This window comes from Cydia strobilella, chromosome 16 (genome assembly GCF_947568885.1).
Source record: "Cydia strobilella chromosome 16, ilCydStro3.1, whole genome shotgun sequence".
Lineage (NCBI taxonomy): Eukaryota > Metazoa > Arthropoda > Insecta > Lepidoptera > Tortricidae > Cydia > Cydia strobilella.
In genome coordinates, this window is record NC_086056.1 from 13,828,343 (window position 1) to 13,845,847 (window position 17,505).

The 17,505-nt window shown below is 40.2% G+C and overlaps 2 protein-coding genes across 2 annotated transcripts; one reads left to right on the forward strand and one right to left on the reverse strand.

Moving 5' to 3' along the window:
• Positions 1-424: 424 nt before the first annotated feature.
• Positions 425-12,768, reverse strand: LOC134748505 (CXXC-type zinc finger protein 1-like). The gene is made up of 10 exons (XM_063683299.1): positions 12,611-12,768; positions 12,406-12,527; positions 11,503-11,666; positions 10,981-11,104; positions 9,996-10,106; positions 4,318-4,507; positions 3,297-3,494; positions 2,496-2,702; positions 1,716-1,963; positions 425-1,392 (listed from the first exon to the last, which is right to left on the reverse strand). Exons 1-10 carry the CDS (start codon positions 12,635-12,637, stop codon positions 1,293-1,295), a joined length of 1,491 nt encoding a protein of 496 aa, XP_063539369.1. The 5' UTR covers positions 12,638-12,768; the 3' UTR covers positions 425-1,292.
• Positions 12,769-13,349: 581 nt separating this feature from the next.
• LOC134748282 (dynein axonemal assembly factor 10) lies at positions 13,350-17,100 on the forward strand. Its single transcript, XM_063683015.1, has 6 exons — positions 13,350-13,730; positions 13,860-13,987; positions 14,692-14,909; positions 15,304-15,426; positions 16,163-16,275; positions 16,879-17,100. Exons 1-6 carry the CDS (start codon positions 13,447-13,449, stop codon positions 17,084-17,086), a joined length of 1,074 nt encoding a protein of 357 aa, XP_063539085.1. The 5' UTR covers positions 13,350-13,446; the 3' UTR covers positions 17,087-17,100.
• Positions 17,101-17,505: the final 405 nt, after the last annotated feature.

The following is a 17,505-nucleotide window of genomic DNA, read 5'->3' on the forward strand; positions in this document are numbered from 1 at the left end:
TAACGCTTTGAAAAAAAAAATTGTTTATATTACTTATGAAAGTAAAAGATCGTATATGATTTATAGTTGTAACATATTTGCTGTGACTTATTTTTCAAGTGATTTTTTATAAAAAAGACACGTCGAAATCGCTTACCTTCTTTCTAACCCAAAAAAAAATGAAACATGGGCATTGATAAACGGGCATCAAAAGCTTGTAGCTTGTAATACAAGTGGAAGTCCCTTTCTAACAAAAGCTGTCAAACAGGGACTTCCACTTGTATTACAAGCTACAAGCTTTTGATAAACGGACCCATGGACTCATAACTCGTGATAGTTTAATTGCCTAAATATGGCTAGTATCTACACGTGTTACTATAATTTTTACCAAAACATTTATTATGACCAACCAAAATGAAGTAGATGAGTAATAAAACAACCTAGGTATGTATATACACAACATACTTTATTTATCATATTATTTATACACATTTTTAGACTTTCGACTGCATAGGGGACAACAAACGAGTATTCATTTATTTAACCTTTTCGACGCCGTGTCAAACATAAAAGCTGTCACTCAGACGTGTTAAAACTGAAATTAAACTTTATGCATATGCACGTAGGTCTATGTTGCTCTGTGGTCTGTGACGGATTAATCGTCGTTGGCGTCGAAAAGGTTAAAGAAATTTTTCTTATAAAAAGTCACAACTTTGCTTATAAAACGGATACAAATATTATCTAGAAATTGGGTTCCATTTCTGGAAGATTTAATTTGACCAACTTCTCAGGTTTTCAATGTTCATTTAATTTTTTTTAATTTTAAAATCATGATTACAACTAAATAAATCACATTTCCAGTACCAATGGTGTTTCGATCGGTCTTTTCCTCTTGTATCTTGGCCTGTGTGAGGAGTTCTTGGCCTGTCGTTGACTTTGCCCGTGAAGTTTAGACAATTGCAATATGTGGTTTCTATAAAAAGGGACCTTATTGTCGATGGCGCTTACGCCATTATTAACGATGCTACGATATAAATACAATGCCTCGCGGCGCTGTGCGGCGTAAGCGCCATCGACAATAAGGTCCCTTTTCATAGAAAATGCCCCATATTATTGTACGATCTTTCTAATTTATCTGGCTTTCAATAAAAAATTGTCTATTATTTACTCACTGCAGTGGAGGTGGATTTCTGAGATTGAATTTTCGAATAGGGAAGTATAACAATTACAGCACTTAACAATTACTTCGCAATCCTCGCATTCTCGGTAGTGGAGGTGTCGTTCGGTCTCTTCCTCTTGTGTCTTGGCCTGTGTCAGGAGTCTTTATTGGGCTTGTCGTTGACCTTGCCCGTGATCCGCTCCATGACCTCGTGGTTGTAGGTCGAGTGCAGCATCAGGCCTAACACGCCCGCTCTGGAGGAAAGACGGATAATATTGAATAAGGAGTGTACAGGGATAAGTTATTTTTTGATTATTACTAATGATTGCGAGCTAGTGCAAAAAGTCTACGAAACTATGGATAGAATATTAATAATCTTGTTCTAGCTGTAATCAAGCAACCCCTGTATTTATTAAATGCAATAAAGTCGAAATCTTTACACATTGGCTATATATTTCAATCCTTCGACCATCTATGAGCCACCAGTAAGCCACACCACACAAACCAATTCTTCCCCAATGGTACTTCTTAAGACAAAGTTCAATCCATCAAAAAAATTTAAGTATACGATTCTCACCTAGAAGCCATAGCATGTCTAATACTCCTCTCCTGTTCCACCAACTCATCAGCCCTCAGCCACTGTCTCACTCTCTCCATGTCAATCTCCGCCCTCCTAAGCTTCTCCCACTGGTAATGCTTGAGGCAGCTCTTCTTGGGCGCGCGGCAGAAGTCGCCGGTGGGCTCGAACAGGCGGCGCACGAGCGGGCAGCCGCAGACGTCCGTGTCGCTCACTTTGGGGTCTTTGAAGTGCTCGGGACACATTACCTGGAATAAAATACAAAACGTAGGTTTTCTATCATGGTTAGAATTTTAGACCTTCATACTAGTCTATTCTTTATTCATATACCTAATGAATAACATAGGACTACGACGATAAGATTGATATAGAATGAAGCAATCTTCAAATGCGAGACAAATTAACAATAGACTTTAACGACGGCAAATATGTACGACCCGTATAATGGAATGGAGGAACCAGTTCGCACTCTCAAATATATTGATCGTGGGGATAGCGTTTCTTATGGACAGAACAGGAGGCGTATTTGCCGTAGGACCTAAATAAGTGGGAATGCCTTCATATTGTTCTAAAAGTTTCTGAACTTGACCGTAAATCTCTTAAAATAGGTCCCATTAGCAGGATTGTAGTCACTGCTCATGCTCTGTCTGTTTCGAGCGGAACGACGCCTGCTTTGTACTTGATAAGCACTTCTCTATAATCTCTATATGTTTGATGATGCATCTCGATAGGTGTATTATAGCAAATTCCACAGGAAAGGCGGTTAATACAAAAACTTACCCGTAACCTCTTGCAGTAGGTCCCATTAGCAGGATTGTAGTAGTCACAGAACATGCTCTGTCCATCTATACGTGTCCTGTGCCTCGAGCCGAAGGACGCCTGCGCCTCGTACTTGACGAAACACTTCTCCATATGTTTGACGGCGGTGCGCGAGTGTATCTCGTGGCCGCACGTGATGCAGTACATTGATGTTTCATCGTCGGCTTCCTGTTAACAGATAATGTAGTATGATTTAAAATTAGATGTTTCTGAAATTTATTTGTCACGGTTTGACATCGCCGAGAATAGATGTAGCCGATGGCAGTCACTTGTATAACCTGGTACTTACGTACCAGGTTGTACAAGTGACTGCCATCTGCCCCCAGAAAGGGAACATAATGTTTTCCAGGGTTCGAAATTATCCAGATAATTATAGTCTTTGATAATTATTAATATCGGATATAATTTAAATATCGGATAATTATCCCAGGTATGGACGGTGCTATATTTATTTTCATTGAATTCTTTAGTAAATTTTAAAATCTCGTCTTAGAATCTTAGGTTATTATCAAAATCGATAATTATCAGGCATAAAAACCACGATAATTATCAAGATAACTATCATTGATAATTATCCTTTCGAACCCTGATGTTTTCCTTTATTGAAAAGCAACCGAAAAAATATCAAATGGTAAGTTTGTCGTACATACAATACACCAGCGCTTAATGGCTATGTGCGATGTTCGTGTTAGGGGAAATATGACATGAGAAAATGTTAATGTCAGGTCAACTAATGTTCCATGGGGTCTAGGGGCCTTTTACCTTTTCGGCTTGCTCCTGTATAGTGGCATGTCTCGCTCTTTGCACTGTAGCATCCAGAGCAGCGTGTTGTTGATCCAAAGCTCTCAGAGCGGCTTGAGCTCGAGCTAGCCCGCTGCGAACAACTTCCAGGGCTTTGCGGTTGCGTTGCTCGGCCACGCAACTGGATAGGGACCATTCTTGGATGCGCTGGGGTAGCACCTGTAAATAGGTGAGAACCGTCACTTTGAATAAAAAACCCTGGTTGATAAGCGGTTTAGCTACGGAGAACAATTTCTTTGCCATTGAAAATCTTGTTCTTTACCGGTTTTCTTCGAGGAATAAAAAAATCCTGTTTGATAAAGGGAAATGACCATATGTCCACAAGAGAGATATGAACCTAATTGTTGTGTACGACCTATTTACGTCTTATCCTATCACTATCTTTAGAACAGCACTTAAAATGCACAATTATCCTATCGTAACGCTCTGCAGGTCCAGTCAGAATCAGTCAGATAGATAGTGACGGCCGAAGTGTCCAAATATATCAGAACAAATCCTTACTTCTACGGTAACATGGGTTACAAAATACTTTGCCACTTTTGCTCTCACTATATCATTGAAGCTGACTGAACGATATGAACGAAACACAAAATCGAACGAAAAAAAAATACATAATTGTCTTTTGTCAATAACCAATAATTAACTACTGCTTAAAGGTCTCGTTTAACTTGCCCCGTAAACAAGTCTGGCAGTCATGAGTCGAACAAAAAATATACCCTCATATATTCCTATTACTAACCAATTAAATCTAAACCTTACGTTAAGACCATTAGGGTCGATTCTTAGTTTTATTCTTGTATTTAATTTTAGTTGACATGAAAATGCAATTGCTTATTGTTAAACATTATCATAAGGGCTTGCTTATTGCGTTATTTGTAAATAATTACTTTAAGTTAGCTATTTATAAGTTGTCTTATAAGTGAAATTTCTGTAATTTCTTAGACAATAAATTTCTTTAAACCGAATCTAGATAACAACTTACTTGATAAATCCTAGCCGTGGCCAGCCTAATTCCGCACTGGGACGAGCAGTATTTTGAGCCATACAGTGCTGCCCGGTTACATTGGGGTCCATAGCATTGCCTAGGCTCCATAGTTTGCAAGTGAGCTATGGATTCTTCGGGCTCGTAGGTTTCTCGCTCGTGATGCTTCTTTTTAACTCGATTGCTGCTGCTGCAAGAAAAATAAAAATAATCTAAATGTTCGTTTTTAGTTTCTTAAGTTGGGTTTTTATTAATTATTAACAATGTGATTGTGACTACAAGAATTGACTGACCAAAAGCGAAGGTTTCCGTTTTAGCTTTGTAGGGTATGCCAACAATTGTAATATGTCGGGTAGATTTCGAATAAAGTCAGTTAGTGTCTAGCTTGCGTTTTACTTAATACTTTCCACTGGCGCAGTCGAGATTTCTAATTATTTACCGAGTATTTACGCGTTTTCGAGTATATAAGTGATTATTTAAGTATTTAAGTGTTGTGTGTCGTGCACATTAAGTTTTTTGCGGGTCGTAAAATGCCAATCGGTAAAATCGAAGCGTTCGATCTAAGCTCGAAGCAATGGCCGGCTTACGTACGACGTGTCAAACAGTTTATTTTACTAAACGAAATTAAAGAAACTTTAAAAGTGCCGACGTTAATTACCGTGGTTGGTGACGCGACTTACTCATTAATGTGCGACCTTTGTGCTCCTGACCACCCAGAGACAAAAACATTTGACGACCTCGTCAAGTTGGTTTCTGATCACCTCGAGCCTAAGCGCTCAGAAATCGCCGAGCGCCATGTTTATCGACAACGGAGGCAACAACCTGGTGAAACGCTAACAGATTTTCTACAAAGTCTTAAACATCTCGCAGTCAATTGTAATTTTACGGGAAGGTTAGAGGAGGAGTTGCGAGATCAGTTCGTCTCTGGTTTGGCAAGTGAGGCCATGAGATCACGGATTTTTGCGGAGAAAAATATTAAGTACGCAAAAGCAGTAGAACTAGCTCTGGCACTGGAGGCCGCGGAGAAACATGCGGCCCTAAGCGGGGCCGGCGGGGGCTCGGCGGCGGCGGGTGCGAACGGCGGCGGCGACGGCGTGGCGGGCGAGGGCCTGCACGCCCTGCGCGCGCGACATGGCGGAGCCCGGCCGCGAGGGCCGACCGGGGGTGCAGAGCGCGGCGGCGGCGTCGGCGCAAGGGCATCCGGCGGCGGCGGCGGCGGCGCATATAGCTCGACGGGCGACGATACGACTTGCTGGAGATGCGGTAAACGGCATCGCGCGAATAAGTGTCGTTTTGCTAATTACAATTGCGATCAGTGTAATCAACGCGGACATTTAAAAGTGATGTGTCCAAAAAGTGATCGGCGTAATAGTGACAAGCGGCAGCATTACTTAAGTGATAATTCCGAGGACGAGTTTTACCATATTCAAATGCAATCCCGAGGTAACGACCCTTATTATGTTGACACGGAAGTAGATGGGTTAAATGTAGAAATGGAAATCGATACCGGCAGTAGAATATCAGCAATTAATGAACAATTTTATAAACGATTTTTTAAAAATAAGGAATTGTTAACTGATCATTCAAAGTTTCGTAGTTATCAGGGCTCACGAATTGAACCTCTTGGATACCTCTCTGTCGAAGTGTACTTTGAAGGTACGAGAGTGTATAACCAATCTTTATATGTTATCAGAAACGGTGGCAGGCCACTGCTAGGTCGAGACTGGCTTAAAGCGTTCGGTATTAAAGAGATAAAAATTAACCAGATAGTGGAGGATCAATTCGTGAAGCAATTGTGCAAAGATTACCCAGAAGTATTTACTGACAAGTTAGGTACATGTAAAAAAACTCTCAAGTTAGAGCTAACGGATTGCGAGGGTGTGTACATGCGGGCGCGGCCGGTGCCGCTGGCGCTGCGCGCGGGCGTCGAGCGCGAGCTGGCGCGGCTGGAGCGCGACGGTACCATATACAGGGTGAGTCATTCTGATTTTGGAACTCCCATTGTGCCTGTCATCAAAACAAACGGGGAACTTAGGTTGTGCGGTGATTATAAAATAACAATTAACCCTAAGCTAAAGCGGGACTATTACCCTCTACCGCGTATTGAGGAGTTATTTGCCAACTTAAGTAACGGGCAGGAGTTCACAAAAATCGACCTTAGACATGCATACGAGCAAGTGCTTTTAACGGAAAGTTCGCAACGTTTCACTACAATCACCACACATATAGGTACATTTTCTTACCGCCGCACACCCTATGGTCTCTCATGTGTGCCAGAGAAATTTCAAAAATTAATGGAGGAGACTTTGCGGGGAGTACCGGGCACAGTTGTATTTCTAGACGATATTTGCGTCACGGGACCGGACCGCCATTCACACCTCCGCAACCTCCGGATGGTACTTGAGAGGCTTAAGGAAATGGGGTTAACTGTCAAAATGGAAAAATGTCAATTTCTTCAAGAAAAAGTACATTACTTAGGATTTATCATTGATAAAACCGGTTTGCACCCGGACCCGACTAAGCTTGAGGCAATCACTAGTTTACCGACGCCTACTGACGTCACGCAGTTAAAGAGTTTTTTAGGTCTCTTAAATTATTACGGGAAATTTATTCCGAATCTTAGTACCTTATTACACCCACTGCATGCACTTTTAAAAAAAAATGTTAACTGGTCATGGAACAGTGATTGTGAACAGGCTTTTAACAAAGCAAAAAAGATGTTGATTAGTAATCGCGTTTTGGCGCACTATGAGGAGGGGCGGGAGCTCGTGCTATCTGTGGACAGCAGTTCGTATGGCGTCGGCGCGATTTTGGCGCACCGGTACGCGGACGGCAGCGAGCGGCCCGTCAGCTGCGCCTCGCGCACGCTCAACGACGCGGAGAAGAACTATAGCCAACTCGATAAAGAGGCCTTGGCCATATTTTATGGAGTGACTAAGCATCACCAATATTTGTTTGGGAGGCAATTCTTACTCCGCACGGATCACAAACCGCTTATGTATATTTTTGGTGAAAAGAAAGGCATTCCACAGACGGCTGCCAGTCGGTTGCAGCGCTGGGCCGCGCGGCTGGCGGGCTATGATTATAAAGTTGAATTTGTTAGGTCCGCGGACAACGGCCCGGCGGACAGTCTGTCTAGGCTTCCATTGTCACACGAGCGTCGCCCCGCCTCAGAGACGTCGTGTTTTAATATGTTGGAAACGATGCCAATTAATTTTAAGGATGTGGCTAATGACACAAAAAAAGATCCCTTGTTATGTAAGATTTTAGGATACATAATGTTCGGTTGGCCATTATCCCCTAATCGAGAGGAAGAAAAACCGTTCTTTATTCGTAAGAACGAATTATACGCGGACTTAGGGTGTATTTTATTTAAATATAGAATCGTGATTCCTACAAAACTACAGAGTGGCATATTAAAGGAAATCCACACGGGTCATCTAGGCATTAACAAAATGAAAAGCTTAGCTCGTAATTACATTTATTGGCCTAACATGGATGCGGACATCGAGGCGACTGCGCGGGCGCGTGCACCGCGTGCCGCGCGGTGCGGGACGCGCCCGCGCACGCGCCGCTCCACCCGTGGGAGTTTCCTTTATACCCGTGGAGGCGATTGCATGCCGATTTTTTTGATTGTGCGAATAGACGTTTCCTTATTGTTATTGACGCTCATTCCAAATGGGTAGAAGTTTTGCCTATGTCAGGAACGACAGCGGGGGCGACAATAAAAGCTTTTCGTTCGGTATTTGCGAGATTTGGCTTGCCCTCTCAATTAGTCACGGATAATGGCCCACCATTTTCTTCGGAGGAATTTAATACGTATTGTAACAGAAACTCGATAAGACACACCACATCGGCGCCATACAGACCGCAGGGAAATGGGGAAGCCGAAAATGCGGTAAAAACAGTAAAGAAAGCAGTCAAACGGGCAGTTATCGAGGGGGTAGACATTATAGAGGCATTAAGTAGATTTCTGTTCCAATATAGGAACAGTGAGCATGCCACCACAGGCGTGGCACCGGCCGTGGCACTACTCGGGCGGCGGCTGCGCGGGCGCCTCGACGCGCTGCGCCCCGACCCCGCGGCCGCGGCGCACGCCGCGCAGAGCAAGCAGGCCGCGGCGGCCGGCGGCCAGTACCGGCGGTTTCACGTGGGGCAGCCAGTTCTGGCGCGTGATTATACTAAAAAGGGCGTAAAGTAGGTTACCGGCGGACACCGACTCGGGCGAGGCAGATGGCGCCGGTGGGGGATCGGTGACGGAGGTGGCTGGCGAGTCCGCAGGGGTTAGTGAGAAGACTAATAAGGGTAGCGCTGCTAACTTCACCAAGTCAGCCGAGGAGTCGGATACCGAGTTTGACTACGAGTACGGGGACGCGGTAGACACTGACAGGTTGCCGGGTGAAGACAATCACGACCGCCCCGCGGGGTCCGCAGCCACTTCCGCTCGAAGCATTCGGGCCCAACGTAGGGCTAATAAAAAAGCTACGGTAGTGAAGTCTAATCGAACTTAAGGTTTAATTAAGAAAATAAGAATAATAACAATATAAAATTTATATTTAGTTTATATTTTTTTAAAGAAATACTCTTTCTCTTTGTCAACATATTTGGCACAAGCCTTATTTTATGGAATCGGCGTATCAAACGCATACTTTATTAAGGTACATTAAGGTAATTACATACAACATTTAACGGGAGTCCACGGAATAAGGTTTTTTTCTAAGTATCTAACGAGAAAGGTAATATGAGTCATGTACTATATAATTTCATGAGATTTGCCTTCCAATGGTGGAAGGGATATATAGGGTAAATATTGTTATATATAGAAGAAATCATTTAAGGTCAAATTGGCATGAAATTATGTTAAGTACAATATTAATTCTATGAATACTATGTCTTGATTTGGTGGTGGGATGTGTAGGGTATGCCAACAATTGTAATATGTCGGGTAGATTTCGAATAAAGTCAGTTAGTGTCTAGCTTGCGTTTTACTTAATACTTTCCAAGCTTGAGAATTGATTTTTGGTATTTAATTTAGGGTAAGTTGTGTATGTTTAATTTTATTTGTATTGTAATTTTTGACATGTGTTTTTGACATTAAAGATTGATTGAATCTGCTTTTGGATGTCTGCCTGCCTGTTCTTACCCGTCGCATTTCTCAACCGTTCCCGTGAAATTGTGAGCAGGTTTATGATTTTTTTGTCGATTCAGCCAATGGGTTCACAAGGTCACAGAGCTACTGGTCTTATAAGTATCAAGAAACACTGTGTAATATACTATGAGGATAATTATCTAGATTTTTATGCCTGATAATTATCGATTTGAGAATGACCCAAAATTTACGAAATATAATTAGATTGTTACATGATGATTATAGTATATTTCAATGGTTAATAAAAAACTAATCAATATAAGGTCAGTTTTTATTTGTACATAGCAAAAAACACCCCAATCATTATTTTTTACTATCAAAGTCAAAGAATTTAAAGAAAATAAATATAGCACCATCCATACCTGGGATAATTGTCCGATATTTATCAGATAATTATCTCCTAAATACTGAATTTGTAACTTATACTTTTTAAGTATAAGTTATATTGGTTGTCTTTTTTTTAACTAGACTTATATTGACCGGGATATTGGCTGTCTTTTTTTTAAGCCAAGTAATTAACACAAATTACCTGGACTGCCTCGATGGCTTCTTACTCTTGAGTATGCAGACCCGCTGCCTGCACTTCATCTTCAGCTTGTTGCTGCCTCCGAATTTGAACATGTCCTCACATGCTTCACAGCTGCAATTCAAGACAGTTAATAATTTTAAATTTCGTAATAAACTAACGACCCGCCCCGGCTTCGCACGGGTAGTTCAACTAATTTACCCAAAACCTTTACAAATTATACATATAAACCTTCCTCTTGATTCACTCTATCTATTAAAAAAAACCGCATCAAAATGCGCTGCGTAGTTTAAAAGATCTAAGCATACATAGAGACAGACATACAGACAGCGGAAAGAGACTTTGTTTTATACTATGTAGTGATATTTTAGATGTTGGGTCTACAATTTTATTCGAAAATAGGTATGTTACAAGTGTGAATTGAAATAAAATGAAAAGACAAGCGTTGAAAGTATTCTTTATTGTAGTAAGCCCATCTACTAACTTTTGGAAAACTGTCTTATCATGCTTTTAAGCAGTGATATTCTATCTTTCTTCATATTAAAAATATTGAAATATAATTGCAAATAGAAAAGCACGCAATACACGGTCGTGGTGAACGCTGCTCGCACTATTAGTGCTTGAGAAAGGAGACCTAGGCTCTCCGAAACATGTCGCGCGAGTGACTAAAACAAGTGAGTCTAAACCGTAAAATGATTTAATGTTAGTATGTCTCACAACAGTTTAAATTCGAAATAGAAAAAGTTTTAGGGCTCCATATAAACAGAAATATTTAAGATTACTCATCTCAGAAGAATTTTATTAATGTATAGAACAAGAAAGGTACGTAAAGCTGCGTTTCCATTTAGTGTCATGAGCAAACATTTTGTTTTGAAAAAATGTTTGCTCTTTCCATTTACTATTGGAGCAAGTGTTTCCATTTACCGAACAAACGATTGCTCACTTGCTGTACAGAACAGTAAGTAAAAACTTGGCTTAAAATACATACTGTCCACAATCCTGTAACTGCAAGCACCCCGGGCAGTCCCCGCAGCCATCTTTGTTGCCTGTTCTTTTTGACTTGTTCTCCGAGTGGTCCTTCTCCTTGCGTTTCTTCTTTCTGTCATCCCGAGCTGGTGGTAAAAAAATTGATCCACATAAGTATTTACGAGAAACATCAAAATGAGCTATTTATTTCTTATTATAGAATATAAAGGGGCCCACTCTGCCACCACCAGTCCACCGGACAATATCGGCCTGTTGTTTGGAGCTGTAAAAGTTTTGTTCTAATTGACAGGCTGATATCGTCCGGCGGACTGATAATCAGTGGGCCCCTTAAGGATGAGCAATTTAGCATTTAAATGTAAAATGTGAACAGCTGCATACTATACTCATATCCAGAATTAAAAAGAGTAAATTGATGACATCTTTCTTGCATTGTCCAGATCTTCTTGCCATGGTTCATGGAACCTGACCTGGCCTGGGTCACCTGGGTGCCGTTACTAGAAAATTAGTAGAGGTAAAAACCAACCAGGCTCATCATCATTCTCCCTCTTCTGTGGCCTGAAGCGAGTCTTTAGGGTAGGATCTTCCTCCCGGCAGCGCTCACAGAAATAGTTCTTTATATACTTTGCCTCTCGCTCAGATATATTTATGCAATCTCCATGGTACCACTCTTCACAGGCATCACAGGCTCTGAAAATGATGTTACATAGTTTTATATTATAGAGTTTTTGGTATAATTGGCTTGTTAGGATCATATATTGATTGGTGACTATTGCTAACCTCTAAAGTTTGTCTATGTCAATTCTGAACAGAGGCAGCGAATGCAAAAGTGTGGACATGCCACTATGTCAAATTCTACCTCAGTTTTCGCCGTATAGGTGCAAGCTCAGTTTGGAAAAAGATGCATTATGTTTAGTTACTTATTAATTTAAACCTTTGGGCAATTAACAATATACAGCAGACCGATAATCCATACTTAAAAAAAAAACAACACCTGTTCGGACTCACGGAGCGTTCGGATTATAGTATGTGTTAGATATAAAACATAGTATATGTTATATGTTAGATATAAAACATGTATTTTCTAAAAAAAAAATGTATTTAATGAGTTTCGAAAATTACAAAAACAAAGAATCTTATCAAAGTAACAATACTACATAATTGTGATGTAAAATGCGAAATAATTTGAAGAACTCATCTAATTTGTGTGCCGGGTTCTATTTATTAACCAAGCAAATTGCCCTTAAAGAAAAGGGTCACTGAGTTCGGATTACAGCGACGTTCGGGTTATCCTATGTACGGATTATCGAGGCCCTACTGTAGCTGCGTGCTGCTGTGTGTGTACTGTGTGTGTTGGTGTGTGTGTGTGGAGGATCTACTGTGTGTGCCTCTTATTATATTAATGCTAAAAGATGAAAAAAATACTAACATCATAAATCGCGAACTGTCTGAAGATCGGCATATGCAATACGCCTGCCCAGCCTGGTTCAGCAGCGACGTGATCTTAGACTGCCTCTCCGGCAAGTCAAACTGCTTCGCGATGTCTGCTTTCTGCAACAATATGAAATATGGTCAAGAGAATAAGAACAAACAAGATTAGTATAATCATGAACTGATTTGGGTCACAAACTTACGCTTTTCTTGCTCTTCCTTTCACTCATTCTGGACAATTATAGGTTCTGTTTGCAATAAATAAAGTAATATCATCGAATATACGATGAAATTAATTAATTTCTTATTTTGCACGCCTTTATACGCCTTTACATTTCTTATTTTTACAATAATTGCTTTTTTTTAATGCAATGATTAAGGATGTCCTTTAGCAGCGTCGTTTAAGATCATTTATCGATAATACCATTAGCACTAGCACTTTCTGTTTATACCAAGAGACAAAAACTAACAATTATGAATATAAGTCTTCAATTATTTAACTATAACACATTTTTTTTGTCAATAATTATCACCTTGTAAAATTTATTTATGGCTATCTTGAGCGTCTTGAATAGAATTTCCACAATCGTCCTTTTACTTTGTCGATATTCCAAATCATGCGTTAAGAGCACATCACTATAAATGTCAAAGTGCTGTCAAATCATAGACAATAATTACAGATAGCATACGAACGAAAATAAAGTAAAATATAATTGTCTCTGATATTTATACGTGATAAAATATAGTTGGTCAAGCCAAATTGACAGTAAATAAGAATAAAAAAACTATACTCATTTTTTATCTCGGGTTCGGTTCGGGGTCTCTCTGTCTATGTTTGAAATGAAACAGTCCTTTGACAAACTATATAGTATATATATCGATGATTTCACTGGCAAATTTTGTCAGATTATTAAAAAAAACTTACAAACGTCACTGGTTACCATGACAACCTAAATGTGTTTATTCGATGGTGTACTTTGAGGTTGTTTTTATTCGTAATTTAAGTGATTGGTTTCAAGGAAAGTTATAAATCAGTAAAATGGAAAGCCTGGATACTCCCCAAATCATAACACACATTGAGCACAACATCAATCACTCCATATTTGATTGCAAATGGATTCCTTGCTCTGCAAAGTTTGTTGTTATTGGTTGCATACCCAAAGGACATGGAACGGTCGAAATCTTTGAAATAACTGCAGGTGAAGTAAAGAAAATAAAGGAGATTGAAAGGCCGAACTCTTTTAAATGTGGAACGTTCGGTGCGACCAGCGATGTGGAGAGAAGATTGGCTACAGGCGATTTTAAGGGTACTTTAGAAATATGGTAAGAATTGATGCTTAGATATTTCCTTTTGCTCTCTATTGAACAATTCTTACTTATCTTAAAATAAGTTTAAAATGGAGATGGACAACATTAAGTTTCTCTTAAAAAACAAACAATTTATTTTTCTAGGGATTTGGAAAAGAGCTGCCAAGTGTACATAACAAAGGAGCACACAGACATCATAAACTCTATAGATGGCATGGGTGGCAGCACAATCGGTTGTGGGGCACCAGAAATTGTCACCGGCAGCAGAGATGGTACAACTTGCGAAAACACATTTTATTATACCTCTAAATTTGCACTGTCTAATACGTTCAGGAGTAATGAAATGAGTCACTATAGGGTCATTGCGCTAGTTTTCGTCCTGGCTTTAGTTTTCGTCCACTTGATGGAGGAGCAAACAATATATTTCATTTTTAATTTGCTTTTTATGAAATATCCTTTTTATGTTGATAGATATATTGTTTAGACATTAAGGATTGAATAAGGATAACTCCACTTGGTGCAGCGAGGTAGGTTTATATTAAAATTTTGTCAAGTGGACGAAAACTAGCGCAATGACCCTATATGTATAATTTTGTACAATGTTACTTTTTTACATTGCTCTTGAGTGTATTATGTTGACCTCTTTTATTTTAAGTTAACTTAAATTACTTTCTCCTTCCTTGTTTCCTCATGACCCCTTCATCCATGGATGTGGACAATGCAGAATTAGTAGACCTCTAAATTAGAGGTCGGAACCGGTTTTTTTCAAAACCCCGAAATAACCCAATATTTTAAATTATTTTATGCTCTTTACGTAGGACTGAATCATGTATTTAGGTAACAACTTCGTATTATTAGATTGTCCCATTAAAAATTAAATAATAAACCAAAGAACGAAAAATAACGTAATAATACCGGTATTTTTTGTATAAAGAAAAACCGGTTCCTTGCCTCTAATAATGCTTTTGTATAACAGGCACAGTAAAAGTTTGGGATCCAAGACAACGGGGCAAGCCCGTGGCAAACATGCAACCAGTCAAAGGTGAGGGCAAGAGGGACTGCTGGTCTGTCTGCTTCGGGAACTCATTCAACGACTCAGAACGCATTGTGGTGGCCGGCTATGATAATGGAGACCTCAAGATGTTTGATTTGAGGACCATGTCATTGAGATGGGAATGTAACTTGAAGAATGGGGTAAGAAACATATTCTCAATGTTAGATATATTATTTTCCATGAACAATCGCCTCCCGGGAGAAAACTCGTATCGTGGTTAACGGCTATGTATGATGATCCCTCGTGAACGTCAGCTGCCGCTCCGTTGGTGGGCTGAGGAATGGCAGCAAATAGTCTATAAAAAAAATTGTCATCGCCTCCCTAATCTAATAAAACAAATCGTCAGCCGGTTGTATCGCGGTGGAAAGACCGTGTTACGCGTTTCGGTGGCTGCCATCCCTCAACCCACCAACGGAGCGGCAGCTGACGTTCACGAGGATGACTGACGAAATTTGCGCCTTGCTCGCGGTCTATATGTGCAGGCACCAATAATCGCGGTTCAAAATAATTATTGTACCTATTGTTGTATAACAGGTATGCCACGCAGAGTTTGATCGTAAAGACATCCCCATGAATAAACTAGTGGCGACCACGCTCGAGGGCAAATTCCACGTGTTCGATGTGCGCACTCAGAATCCTACCAAGGGATTTGCGCAGGTAATTTTTTTAAATATATTTGAGGCTTTTACAGAACTTATATTATGATTCATATGTAGCTACCCCACAGATTTAATATAGGTATACGCTAGATGACGCAAATACCACGATTTGTATTGAAACCAAGCGTGCCGACTTTTTCATACAACATTTACGCATAATATAATTTTAAAATTACTTATCTGTGATAGGAAATATGTTCTTGCCTTTGGGTGCTCGCAATTTTTGGGCTGTTGCAGTTAATTATCACGCAACGAAGCATTTTTTAAGTTTTCACGGTTGTCCGGCTGCAACAACCGGCGGCGTGGACTGTAAAGAGCGAGGGTCAACCTCGACGGTTGGTCGGGGTTCGGACACGCGAAGTAGATGCATTTGCGCCTTCTATGGTATATTTATTTCTGTGAGCTACCCTGTATTATCTGGGTGAATCAACTATTTCTTGTTGTTATTGTGTCCCGTCAGCCAGGGGACAATATTAGCACAGTTTGTTAGACGGAATGTTATATAACGATCCACAAACGTGCTTATTAGTGGTAGCTCAGTGGAAAGGCCTTATATCTACCACAAAAATGCATGTTTGGTTATTTTAATTACCATAAAATCGGGGTTTTAAAAGTGACCCAGGAGAACGTAACCATGGCAACGAGTGAAAAGAAAAAGTTGATTCACCCATCTATCACAATCATTACATAATCAAAGTACCATTTTCAATTTCATAATTGTTACACATTTCCAGGTATTAGAAAATTCAGTGAAAAGCGGCACCGTTTGGGTGGCACGACATCTACCACAGAACCGGGACCTATTCGTCACGTGCTCTGGAAACGGGCAAGCGTCTCTCTGGAAATAGTAAGTTTTACGTTATGTCTATTCTTCAGGCAATAAGTATTTAAGTACTTAGATACAGTTTTTATTCTAGTTTTTTTTTTATTCATGATAAAGTAAAATAGATTTTATAAGTTAGTCGGTCAGAAAGCCAAATCCTGCATGAAATTCAGATTTGGTGGTGATTGGATCCGAATTAGTAAGTGCGCAAATAAACTGGTAATATGCTATACTTATGCCATGCCTTTTTCGTAAACTTAATATACCTAAACTGTACTGTACGGCCGCATCGTACTTATCGATACGGAATCAAAGCTAGTCATATACGTAGGTATTTACCTATCTTACGCCGTTCCAATATTTAAGGATTGTTTAATAAAGTCGAACCATGCGTTTTTATGCCAAATGGTACGTCAAGTATGGAGCTTACCTATATGCATGCACTGCCAAGTATGTGCAAAGTTAGCGTGCTCAGAGTCTAGATGTGTATCGAGTGCATTTGACATTCGGGGCCTAATGACGCTATAGCACATTTGTTCAATTCAACGCGTTTTCCGTCCCGATAAAACAAGCTAATCCGGAGTCGCGTCTACAAAAGTGAGACTCAAGAGATAAAATAATTTTCAGCGAATACCCAGAACAGAGGTTCCGCACGGACCAACAAGGGGTGTCCGTCGGGGTCCCCGGGACCCTGAAGCGACTGCAACGCATGGTCGTAAGCACCCAGCCTATCAACGCTCTGGACTGGAACCGCGATCATCTCGGCCTGGCTGTGGCTACTGCCTACGACCAGTACGTGAGGGTTATTGTGACGACTAAGCTCAATATACAATAAACTATTTATTATTTTATTCTTGTTTCTTTTACCCGCTGGGGCAGAGCGGGGGTCTTTGGCCTCGCAAAGACTTGACGGATTTTCGGCCCTTTCATCCTCCTTTTATTATACCTAACTGGCGACCCACCCCGGATACGCACGGGTACTAATTAACACAAAACCTTTACAAATTATACATATAAACCTTCCTCTTGAATCACTCTTATCTATTTAAAACAAACCGCATCAAAATCCGTTGCGTAGTTTTAAAGATCTAAGCATACATAGGGACAGACGGACAGACAGCAGAAAGCGACTTTGTTTTATACTATGTAGTGATTTATATTGAAGTGTTAAAAAAACGATCTAGAAGTGTTATTAAATTACTCATGCAGTTAATGTTATTAAAATTGTTAATCTTTGTGAGATATGTTACAATC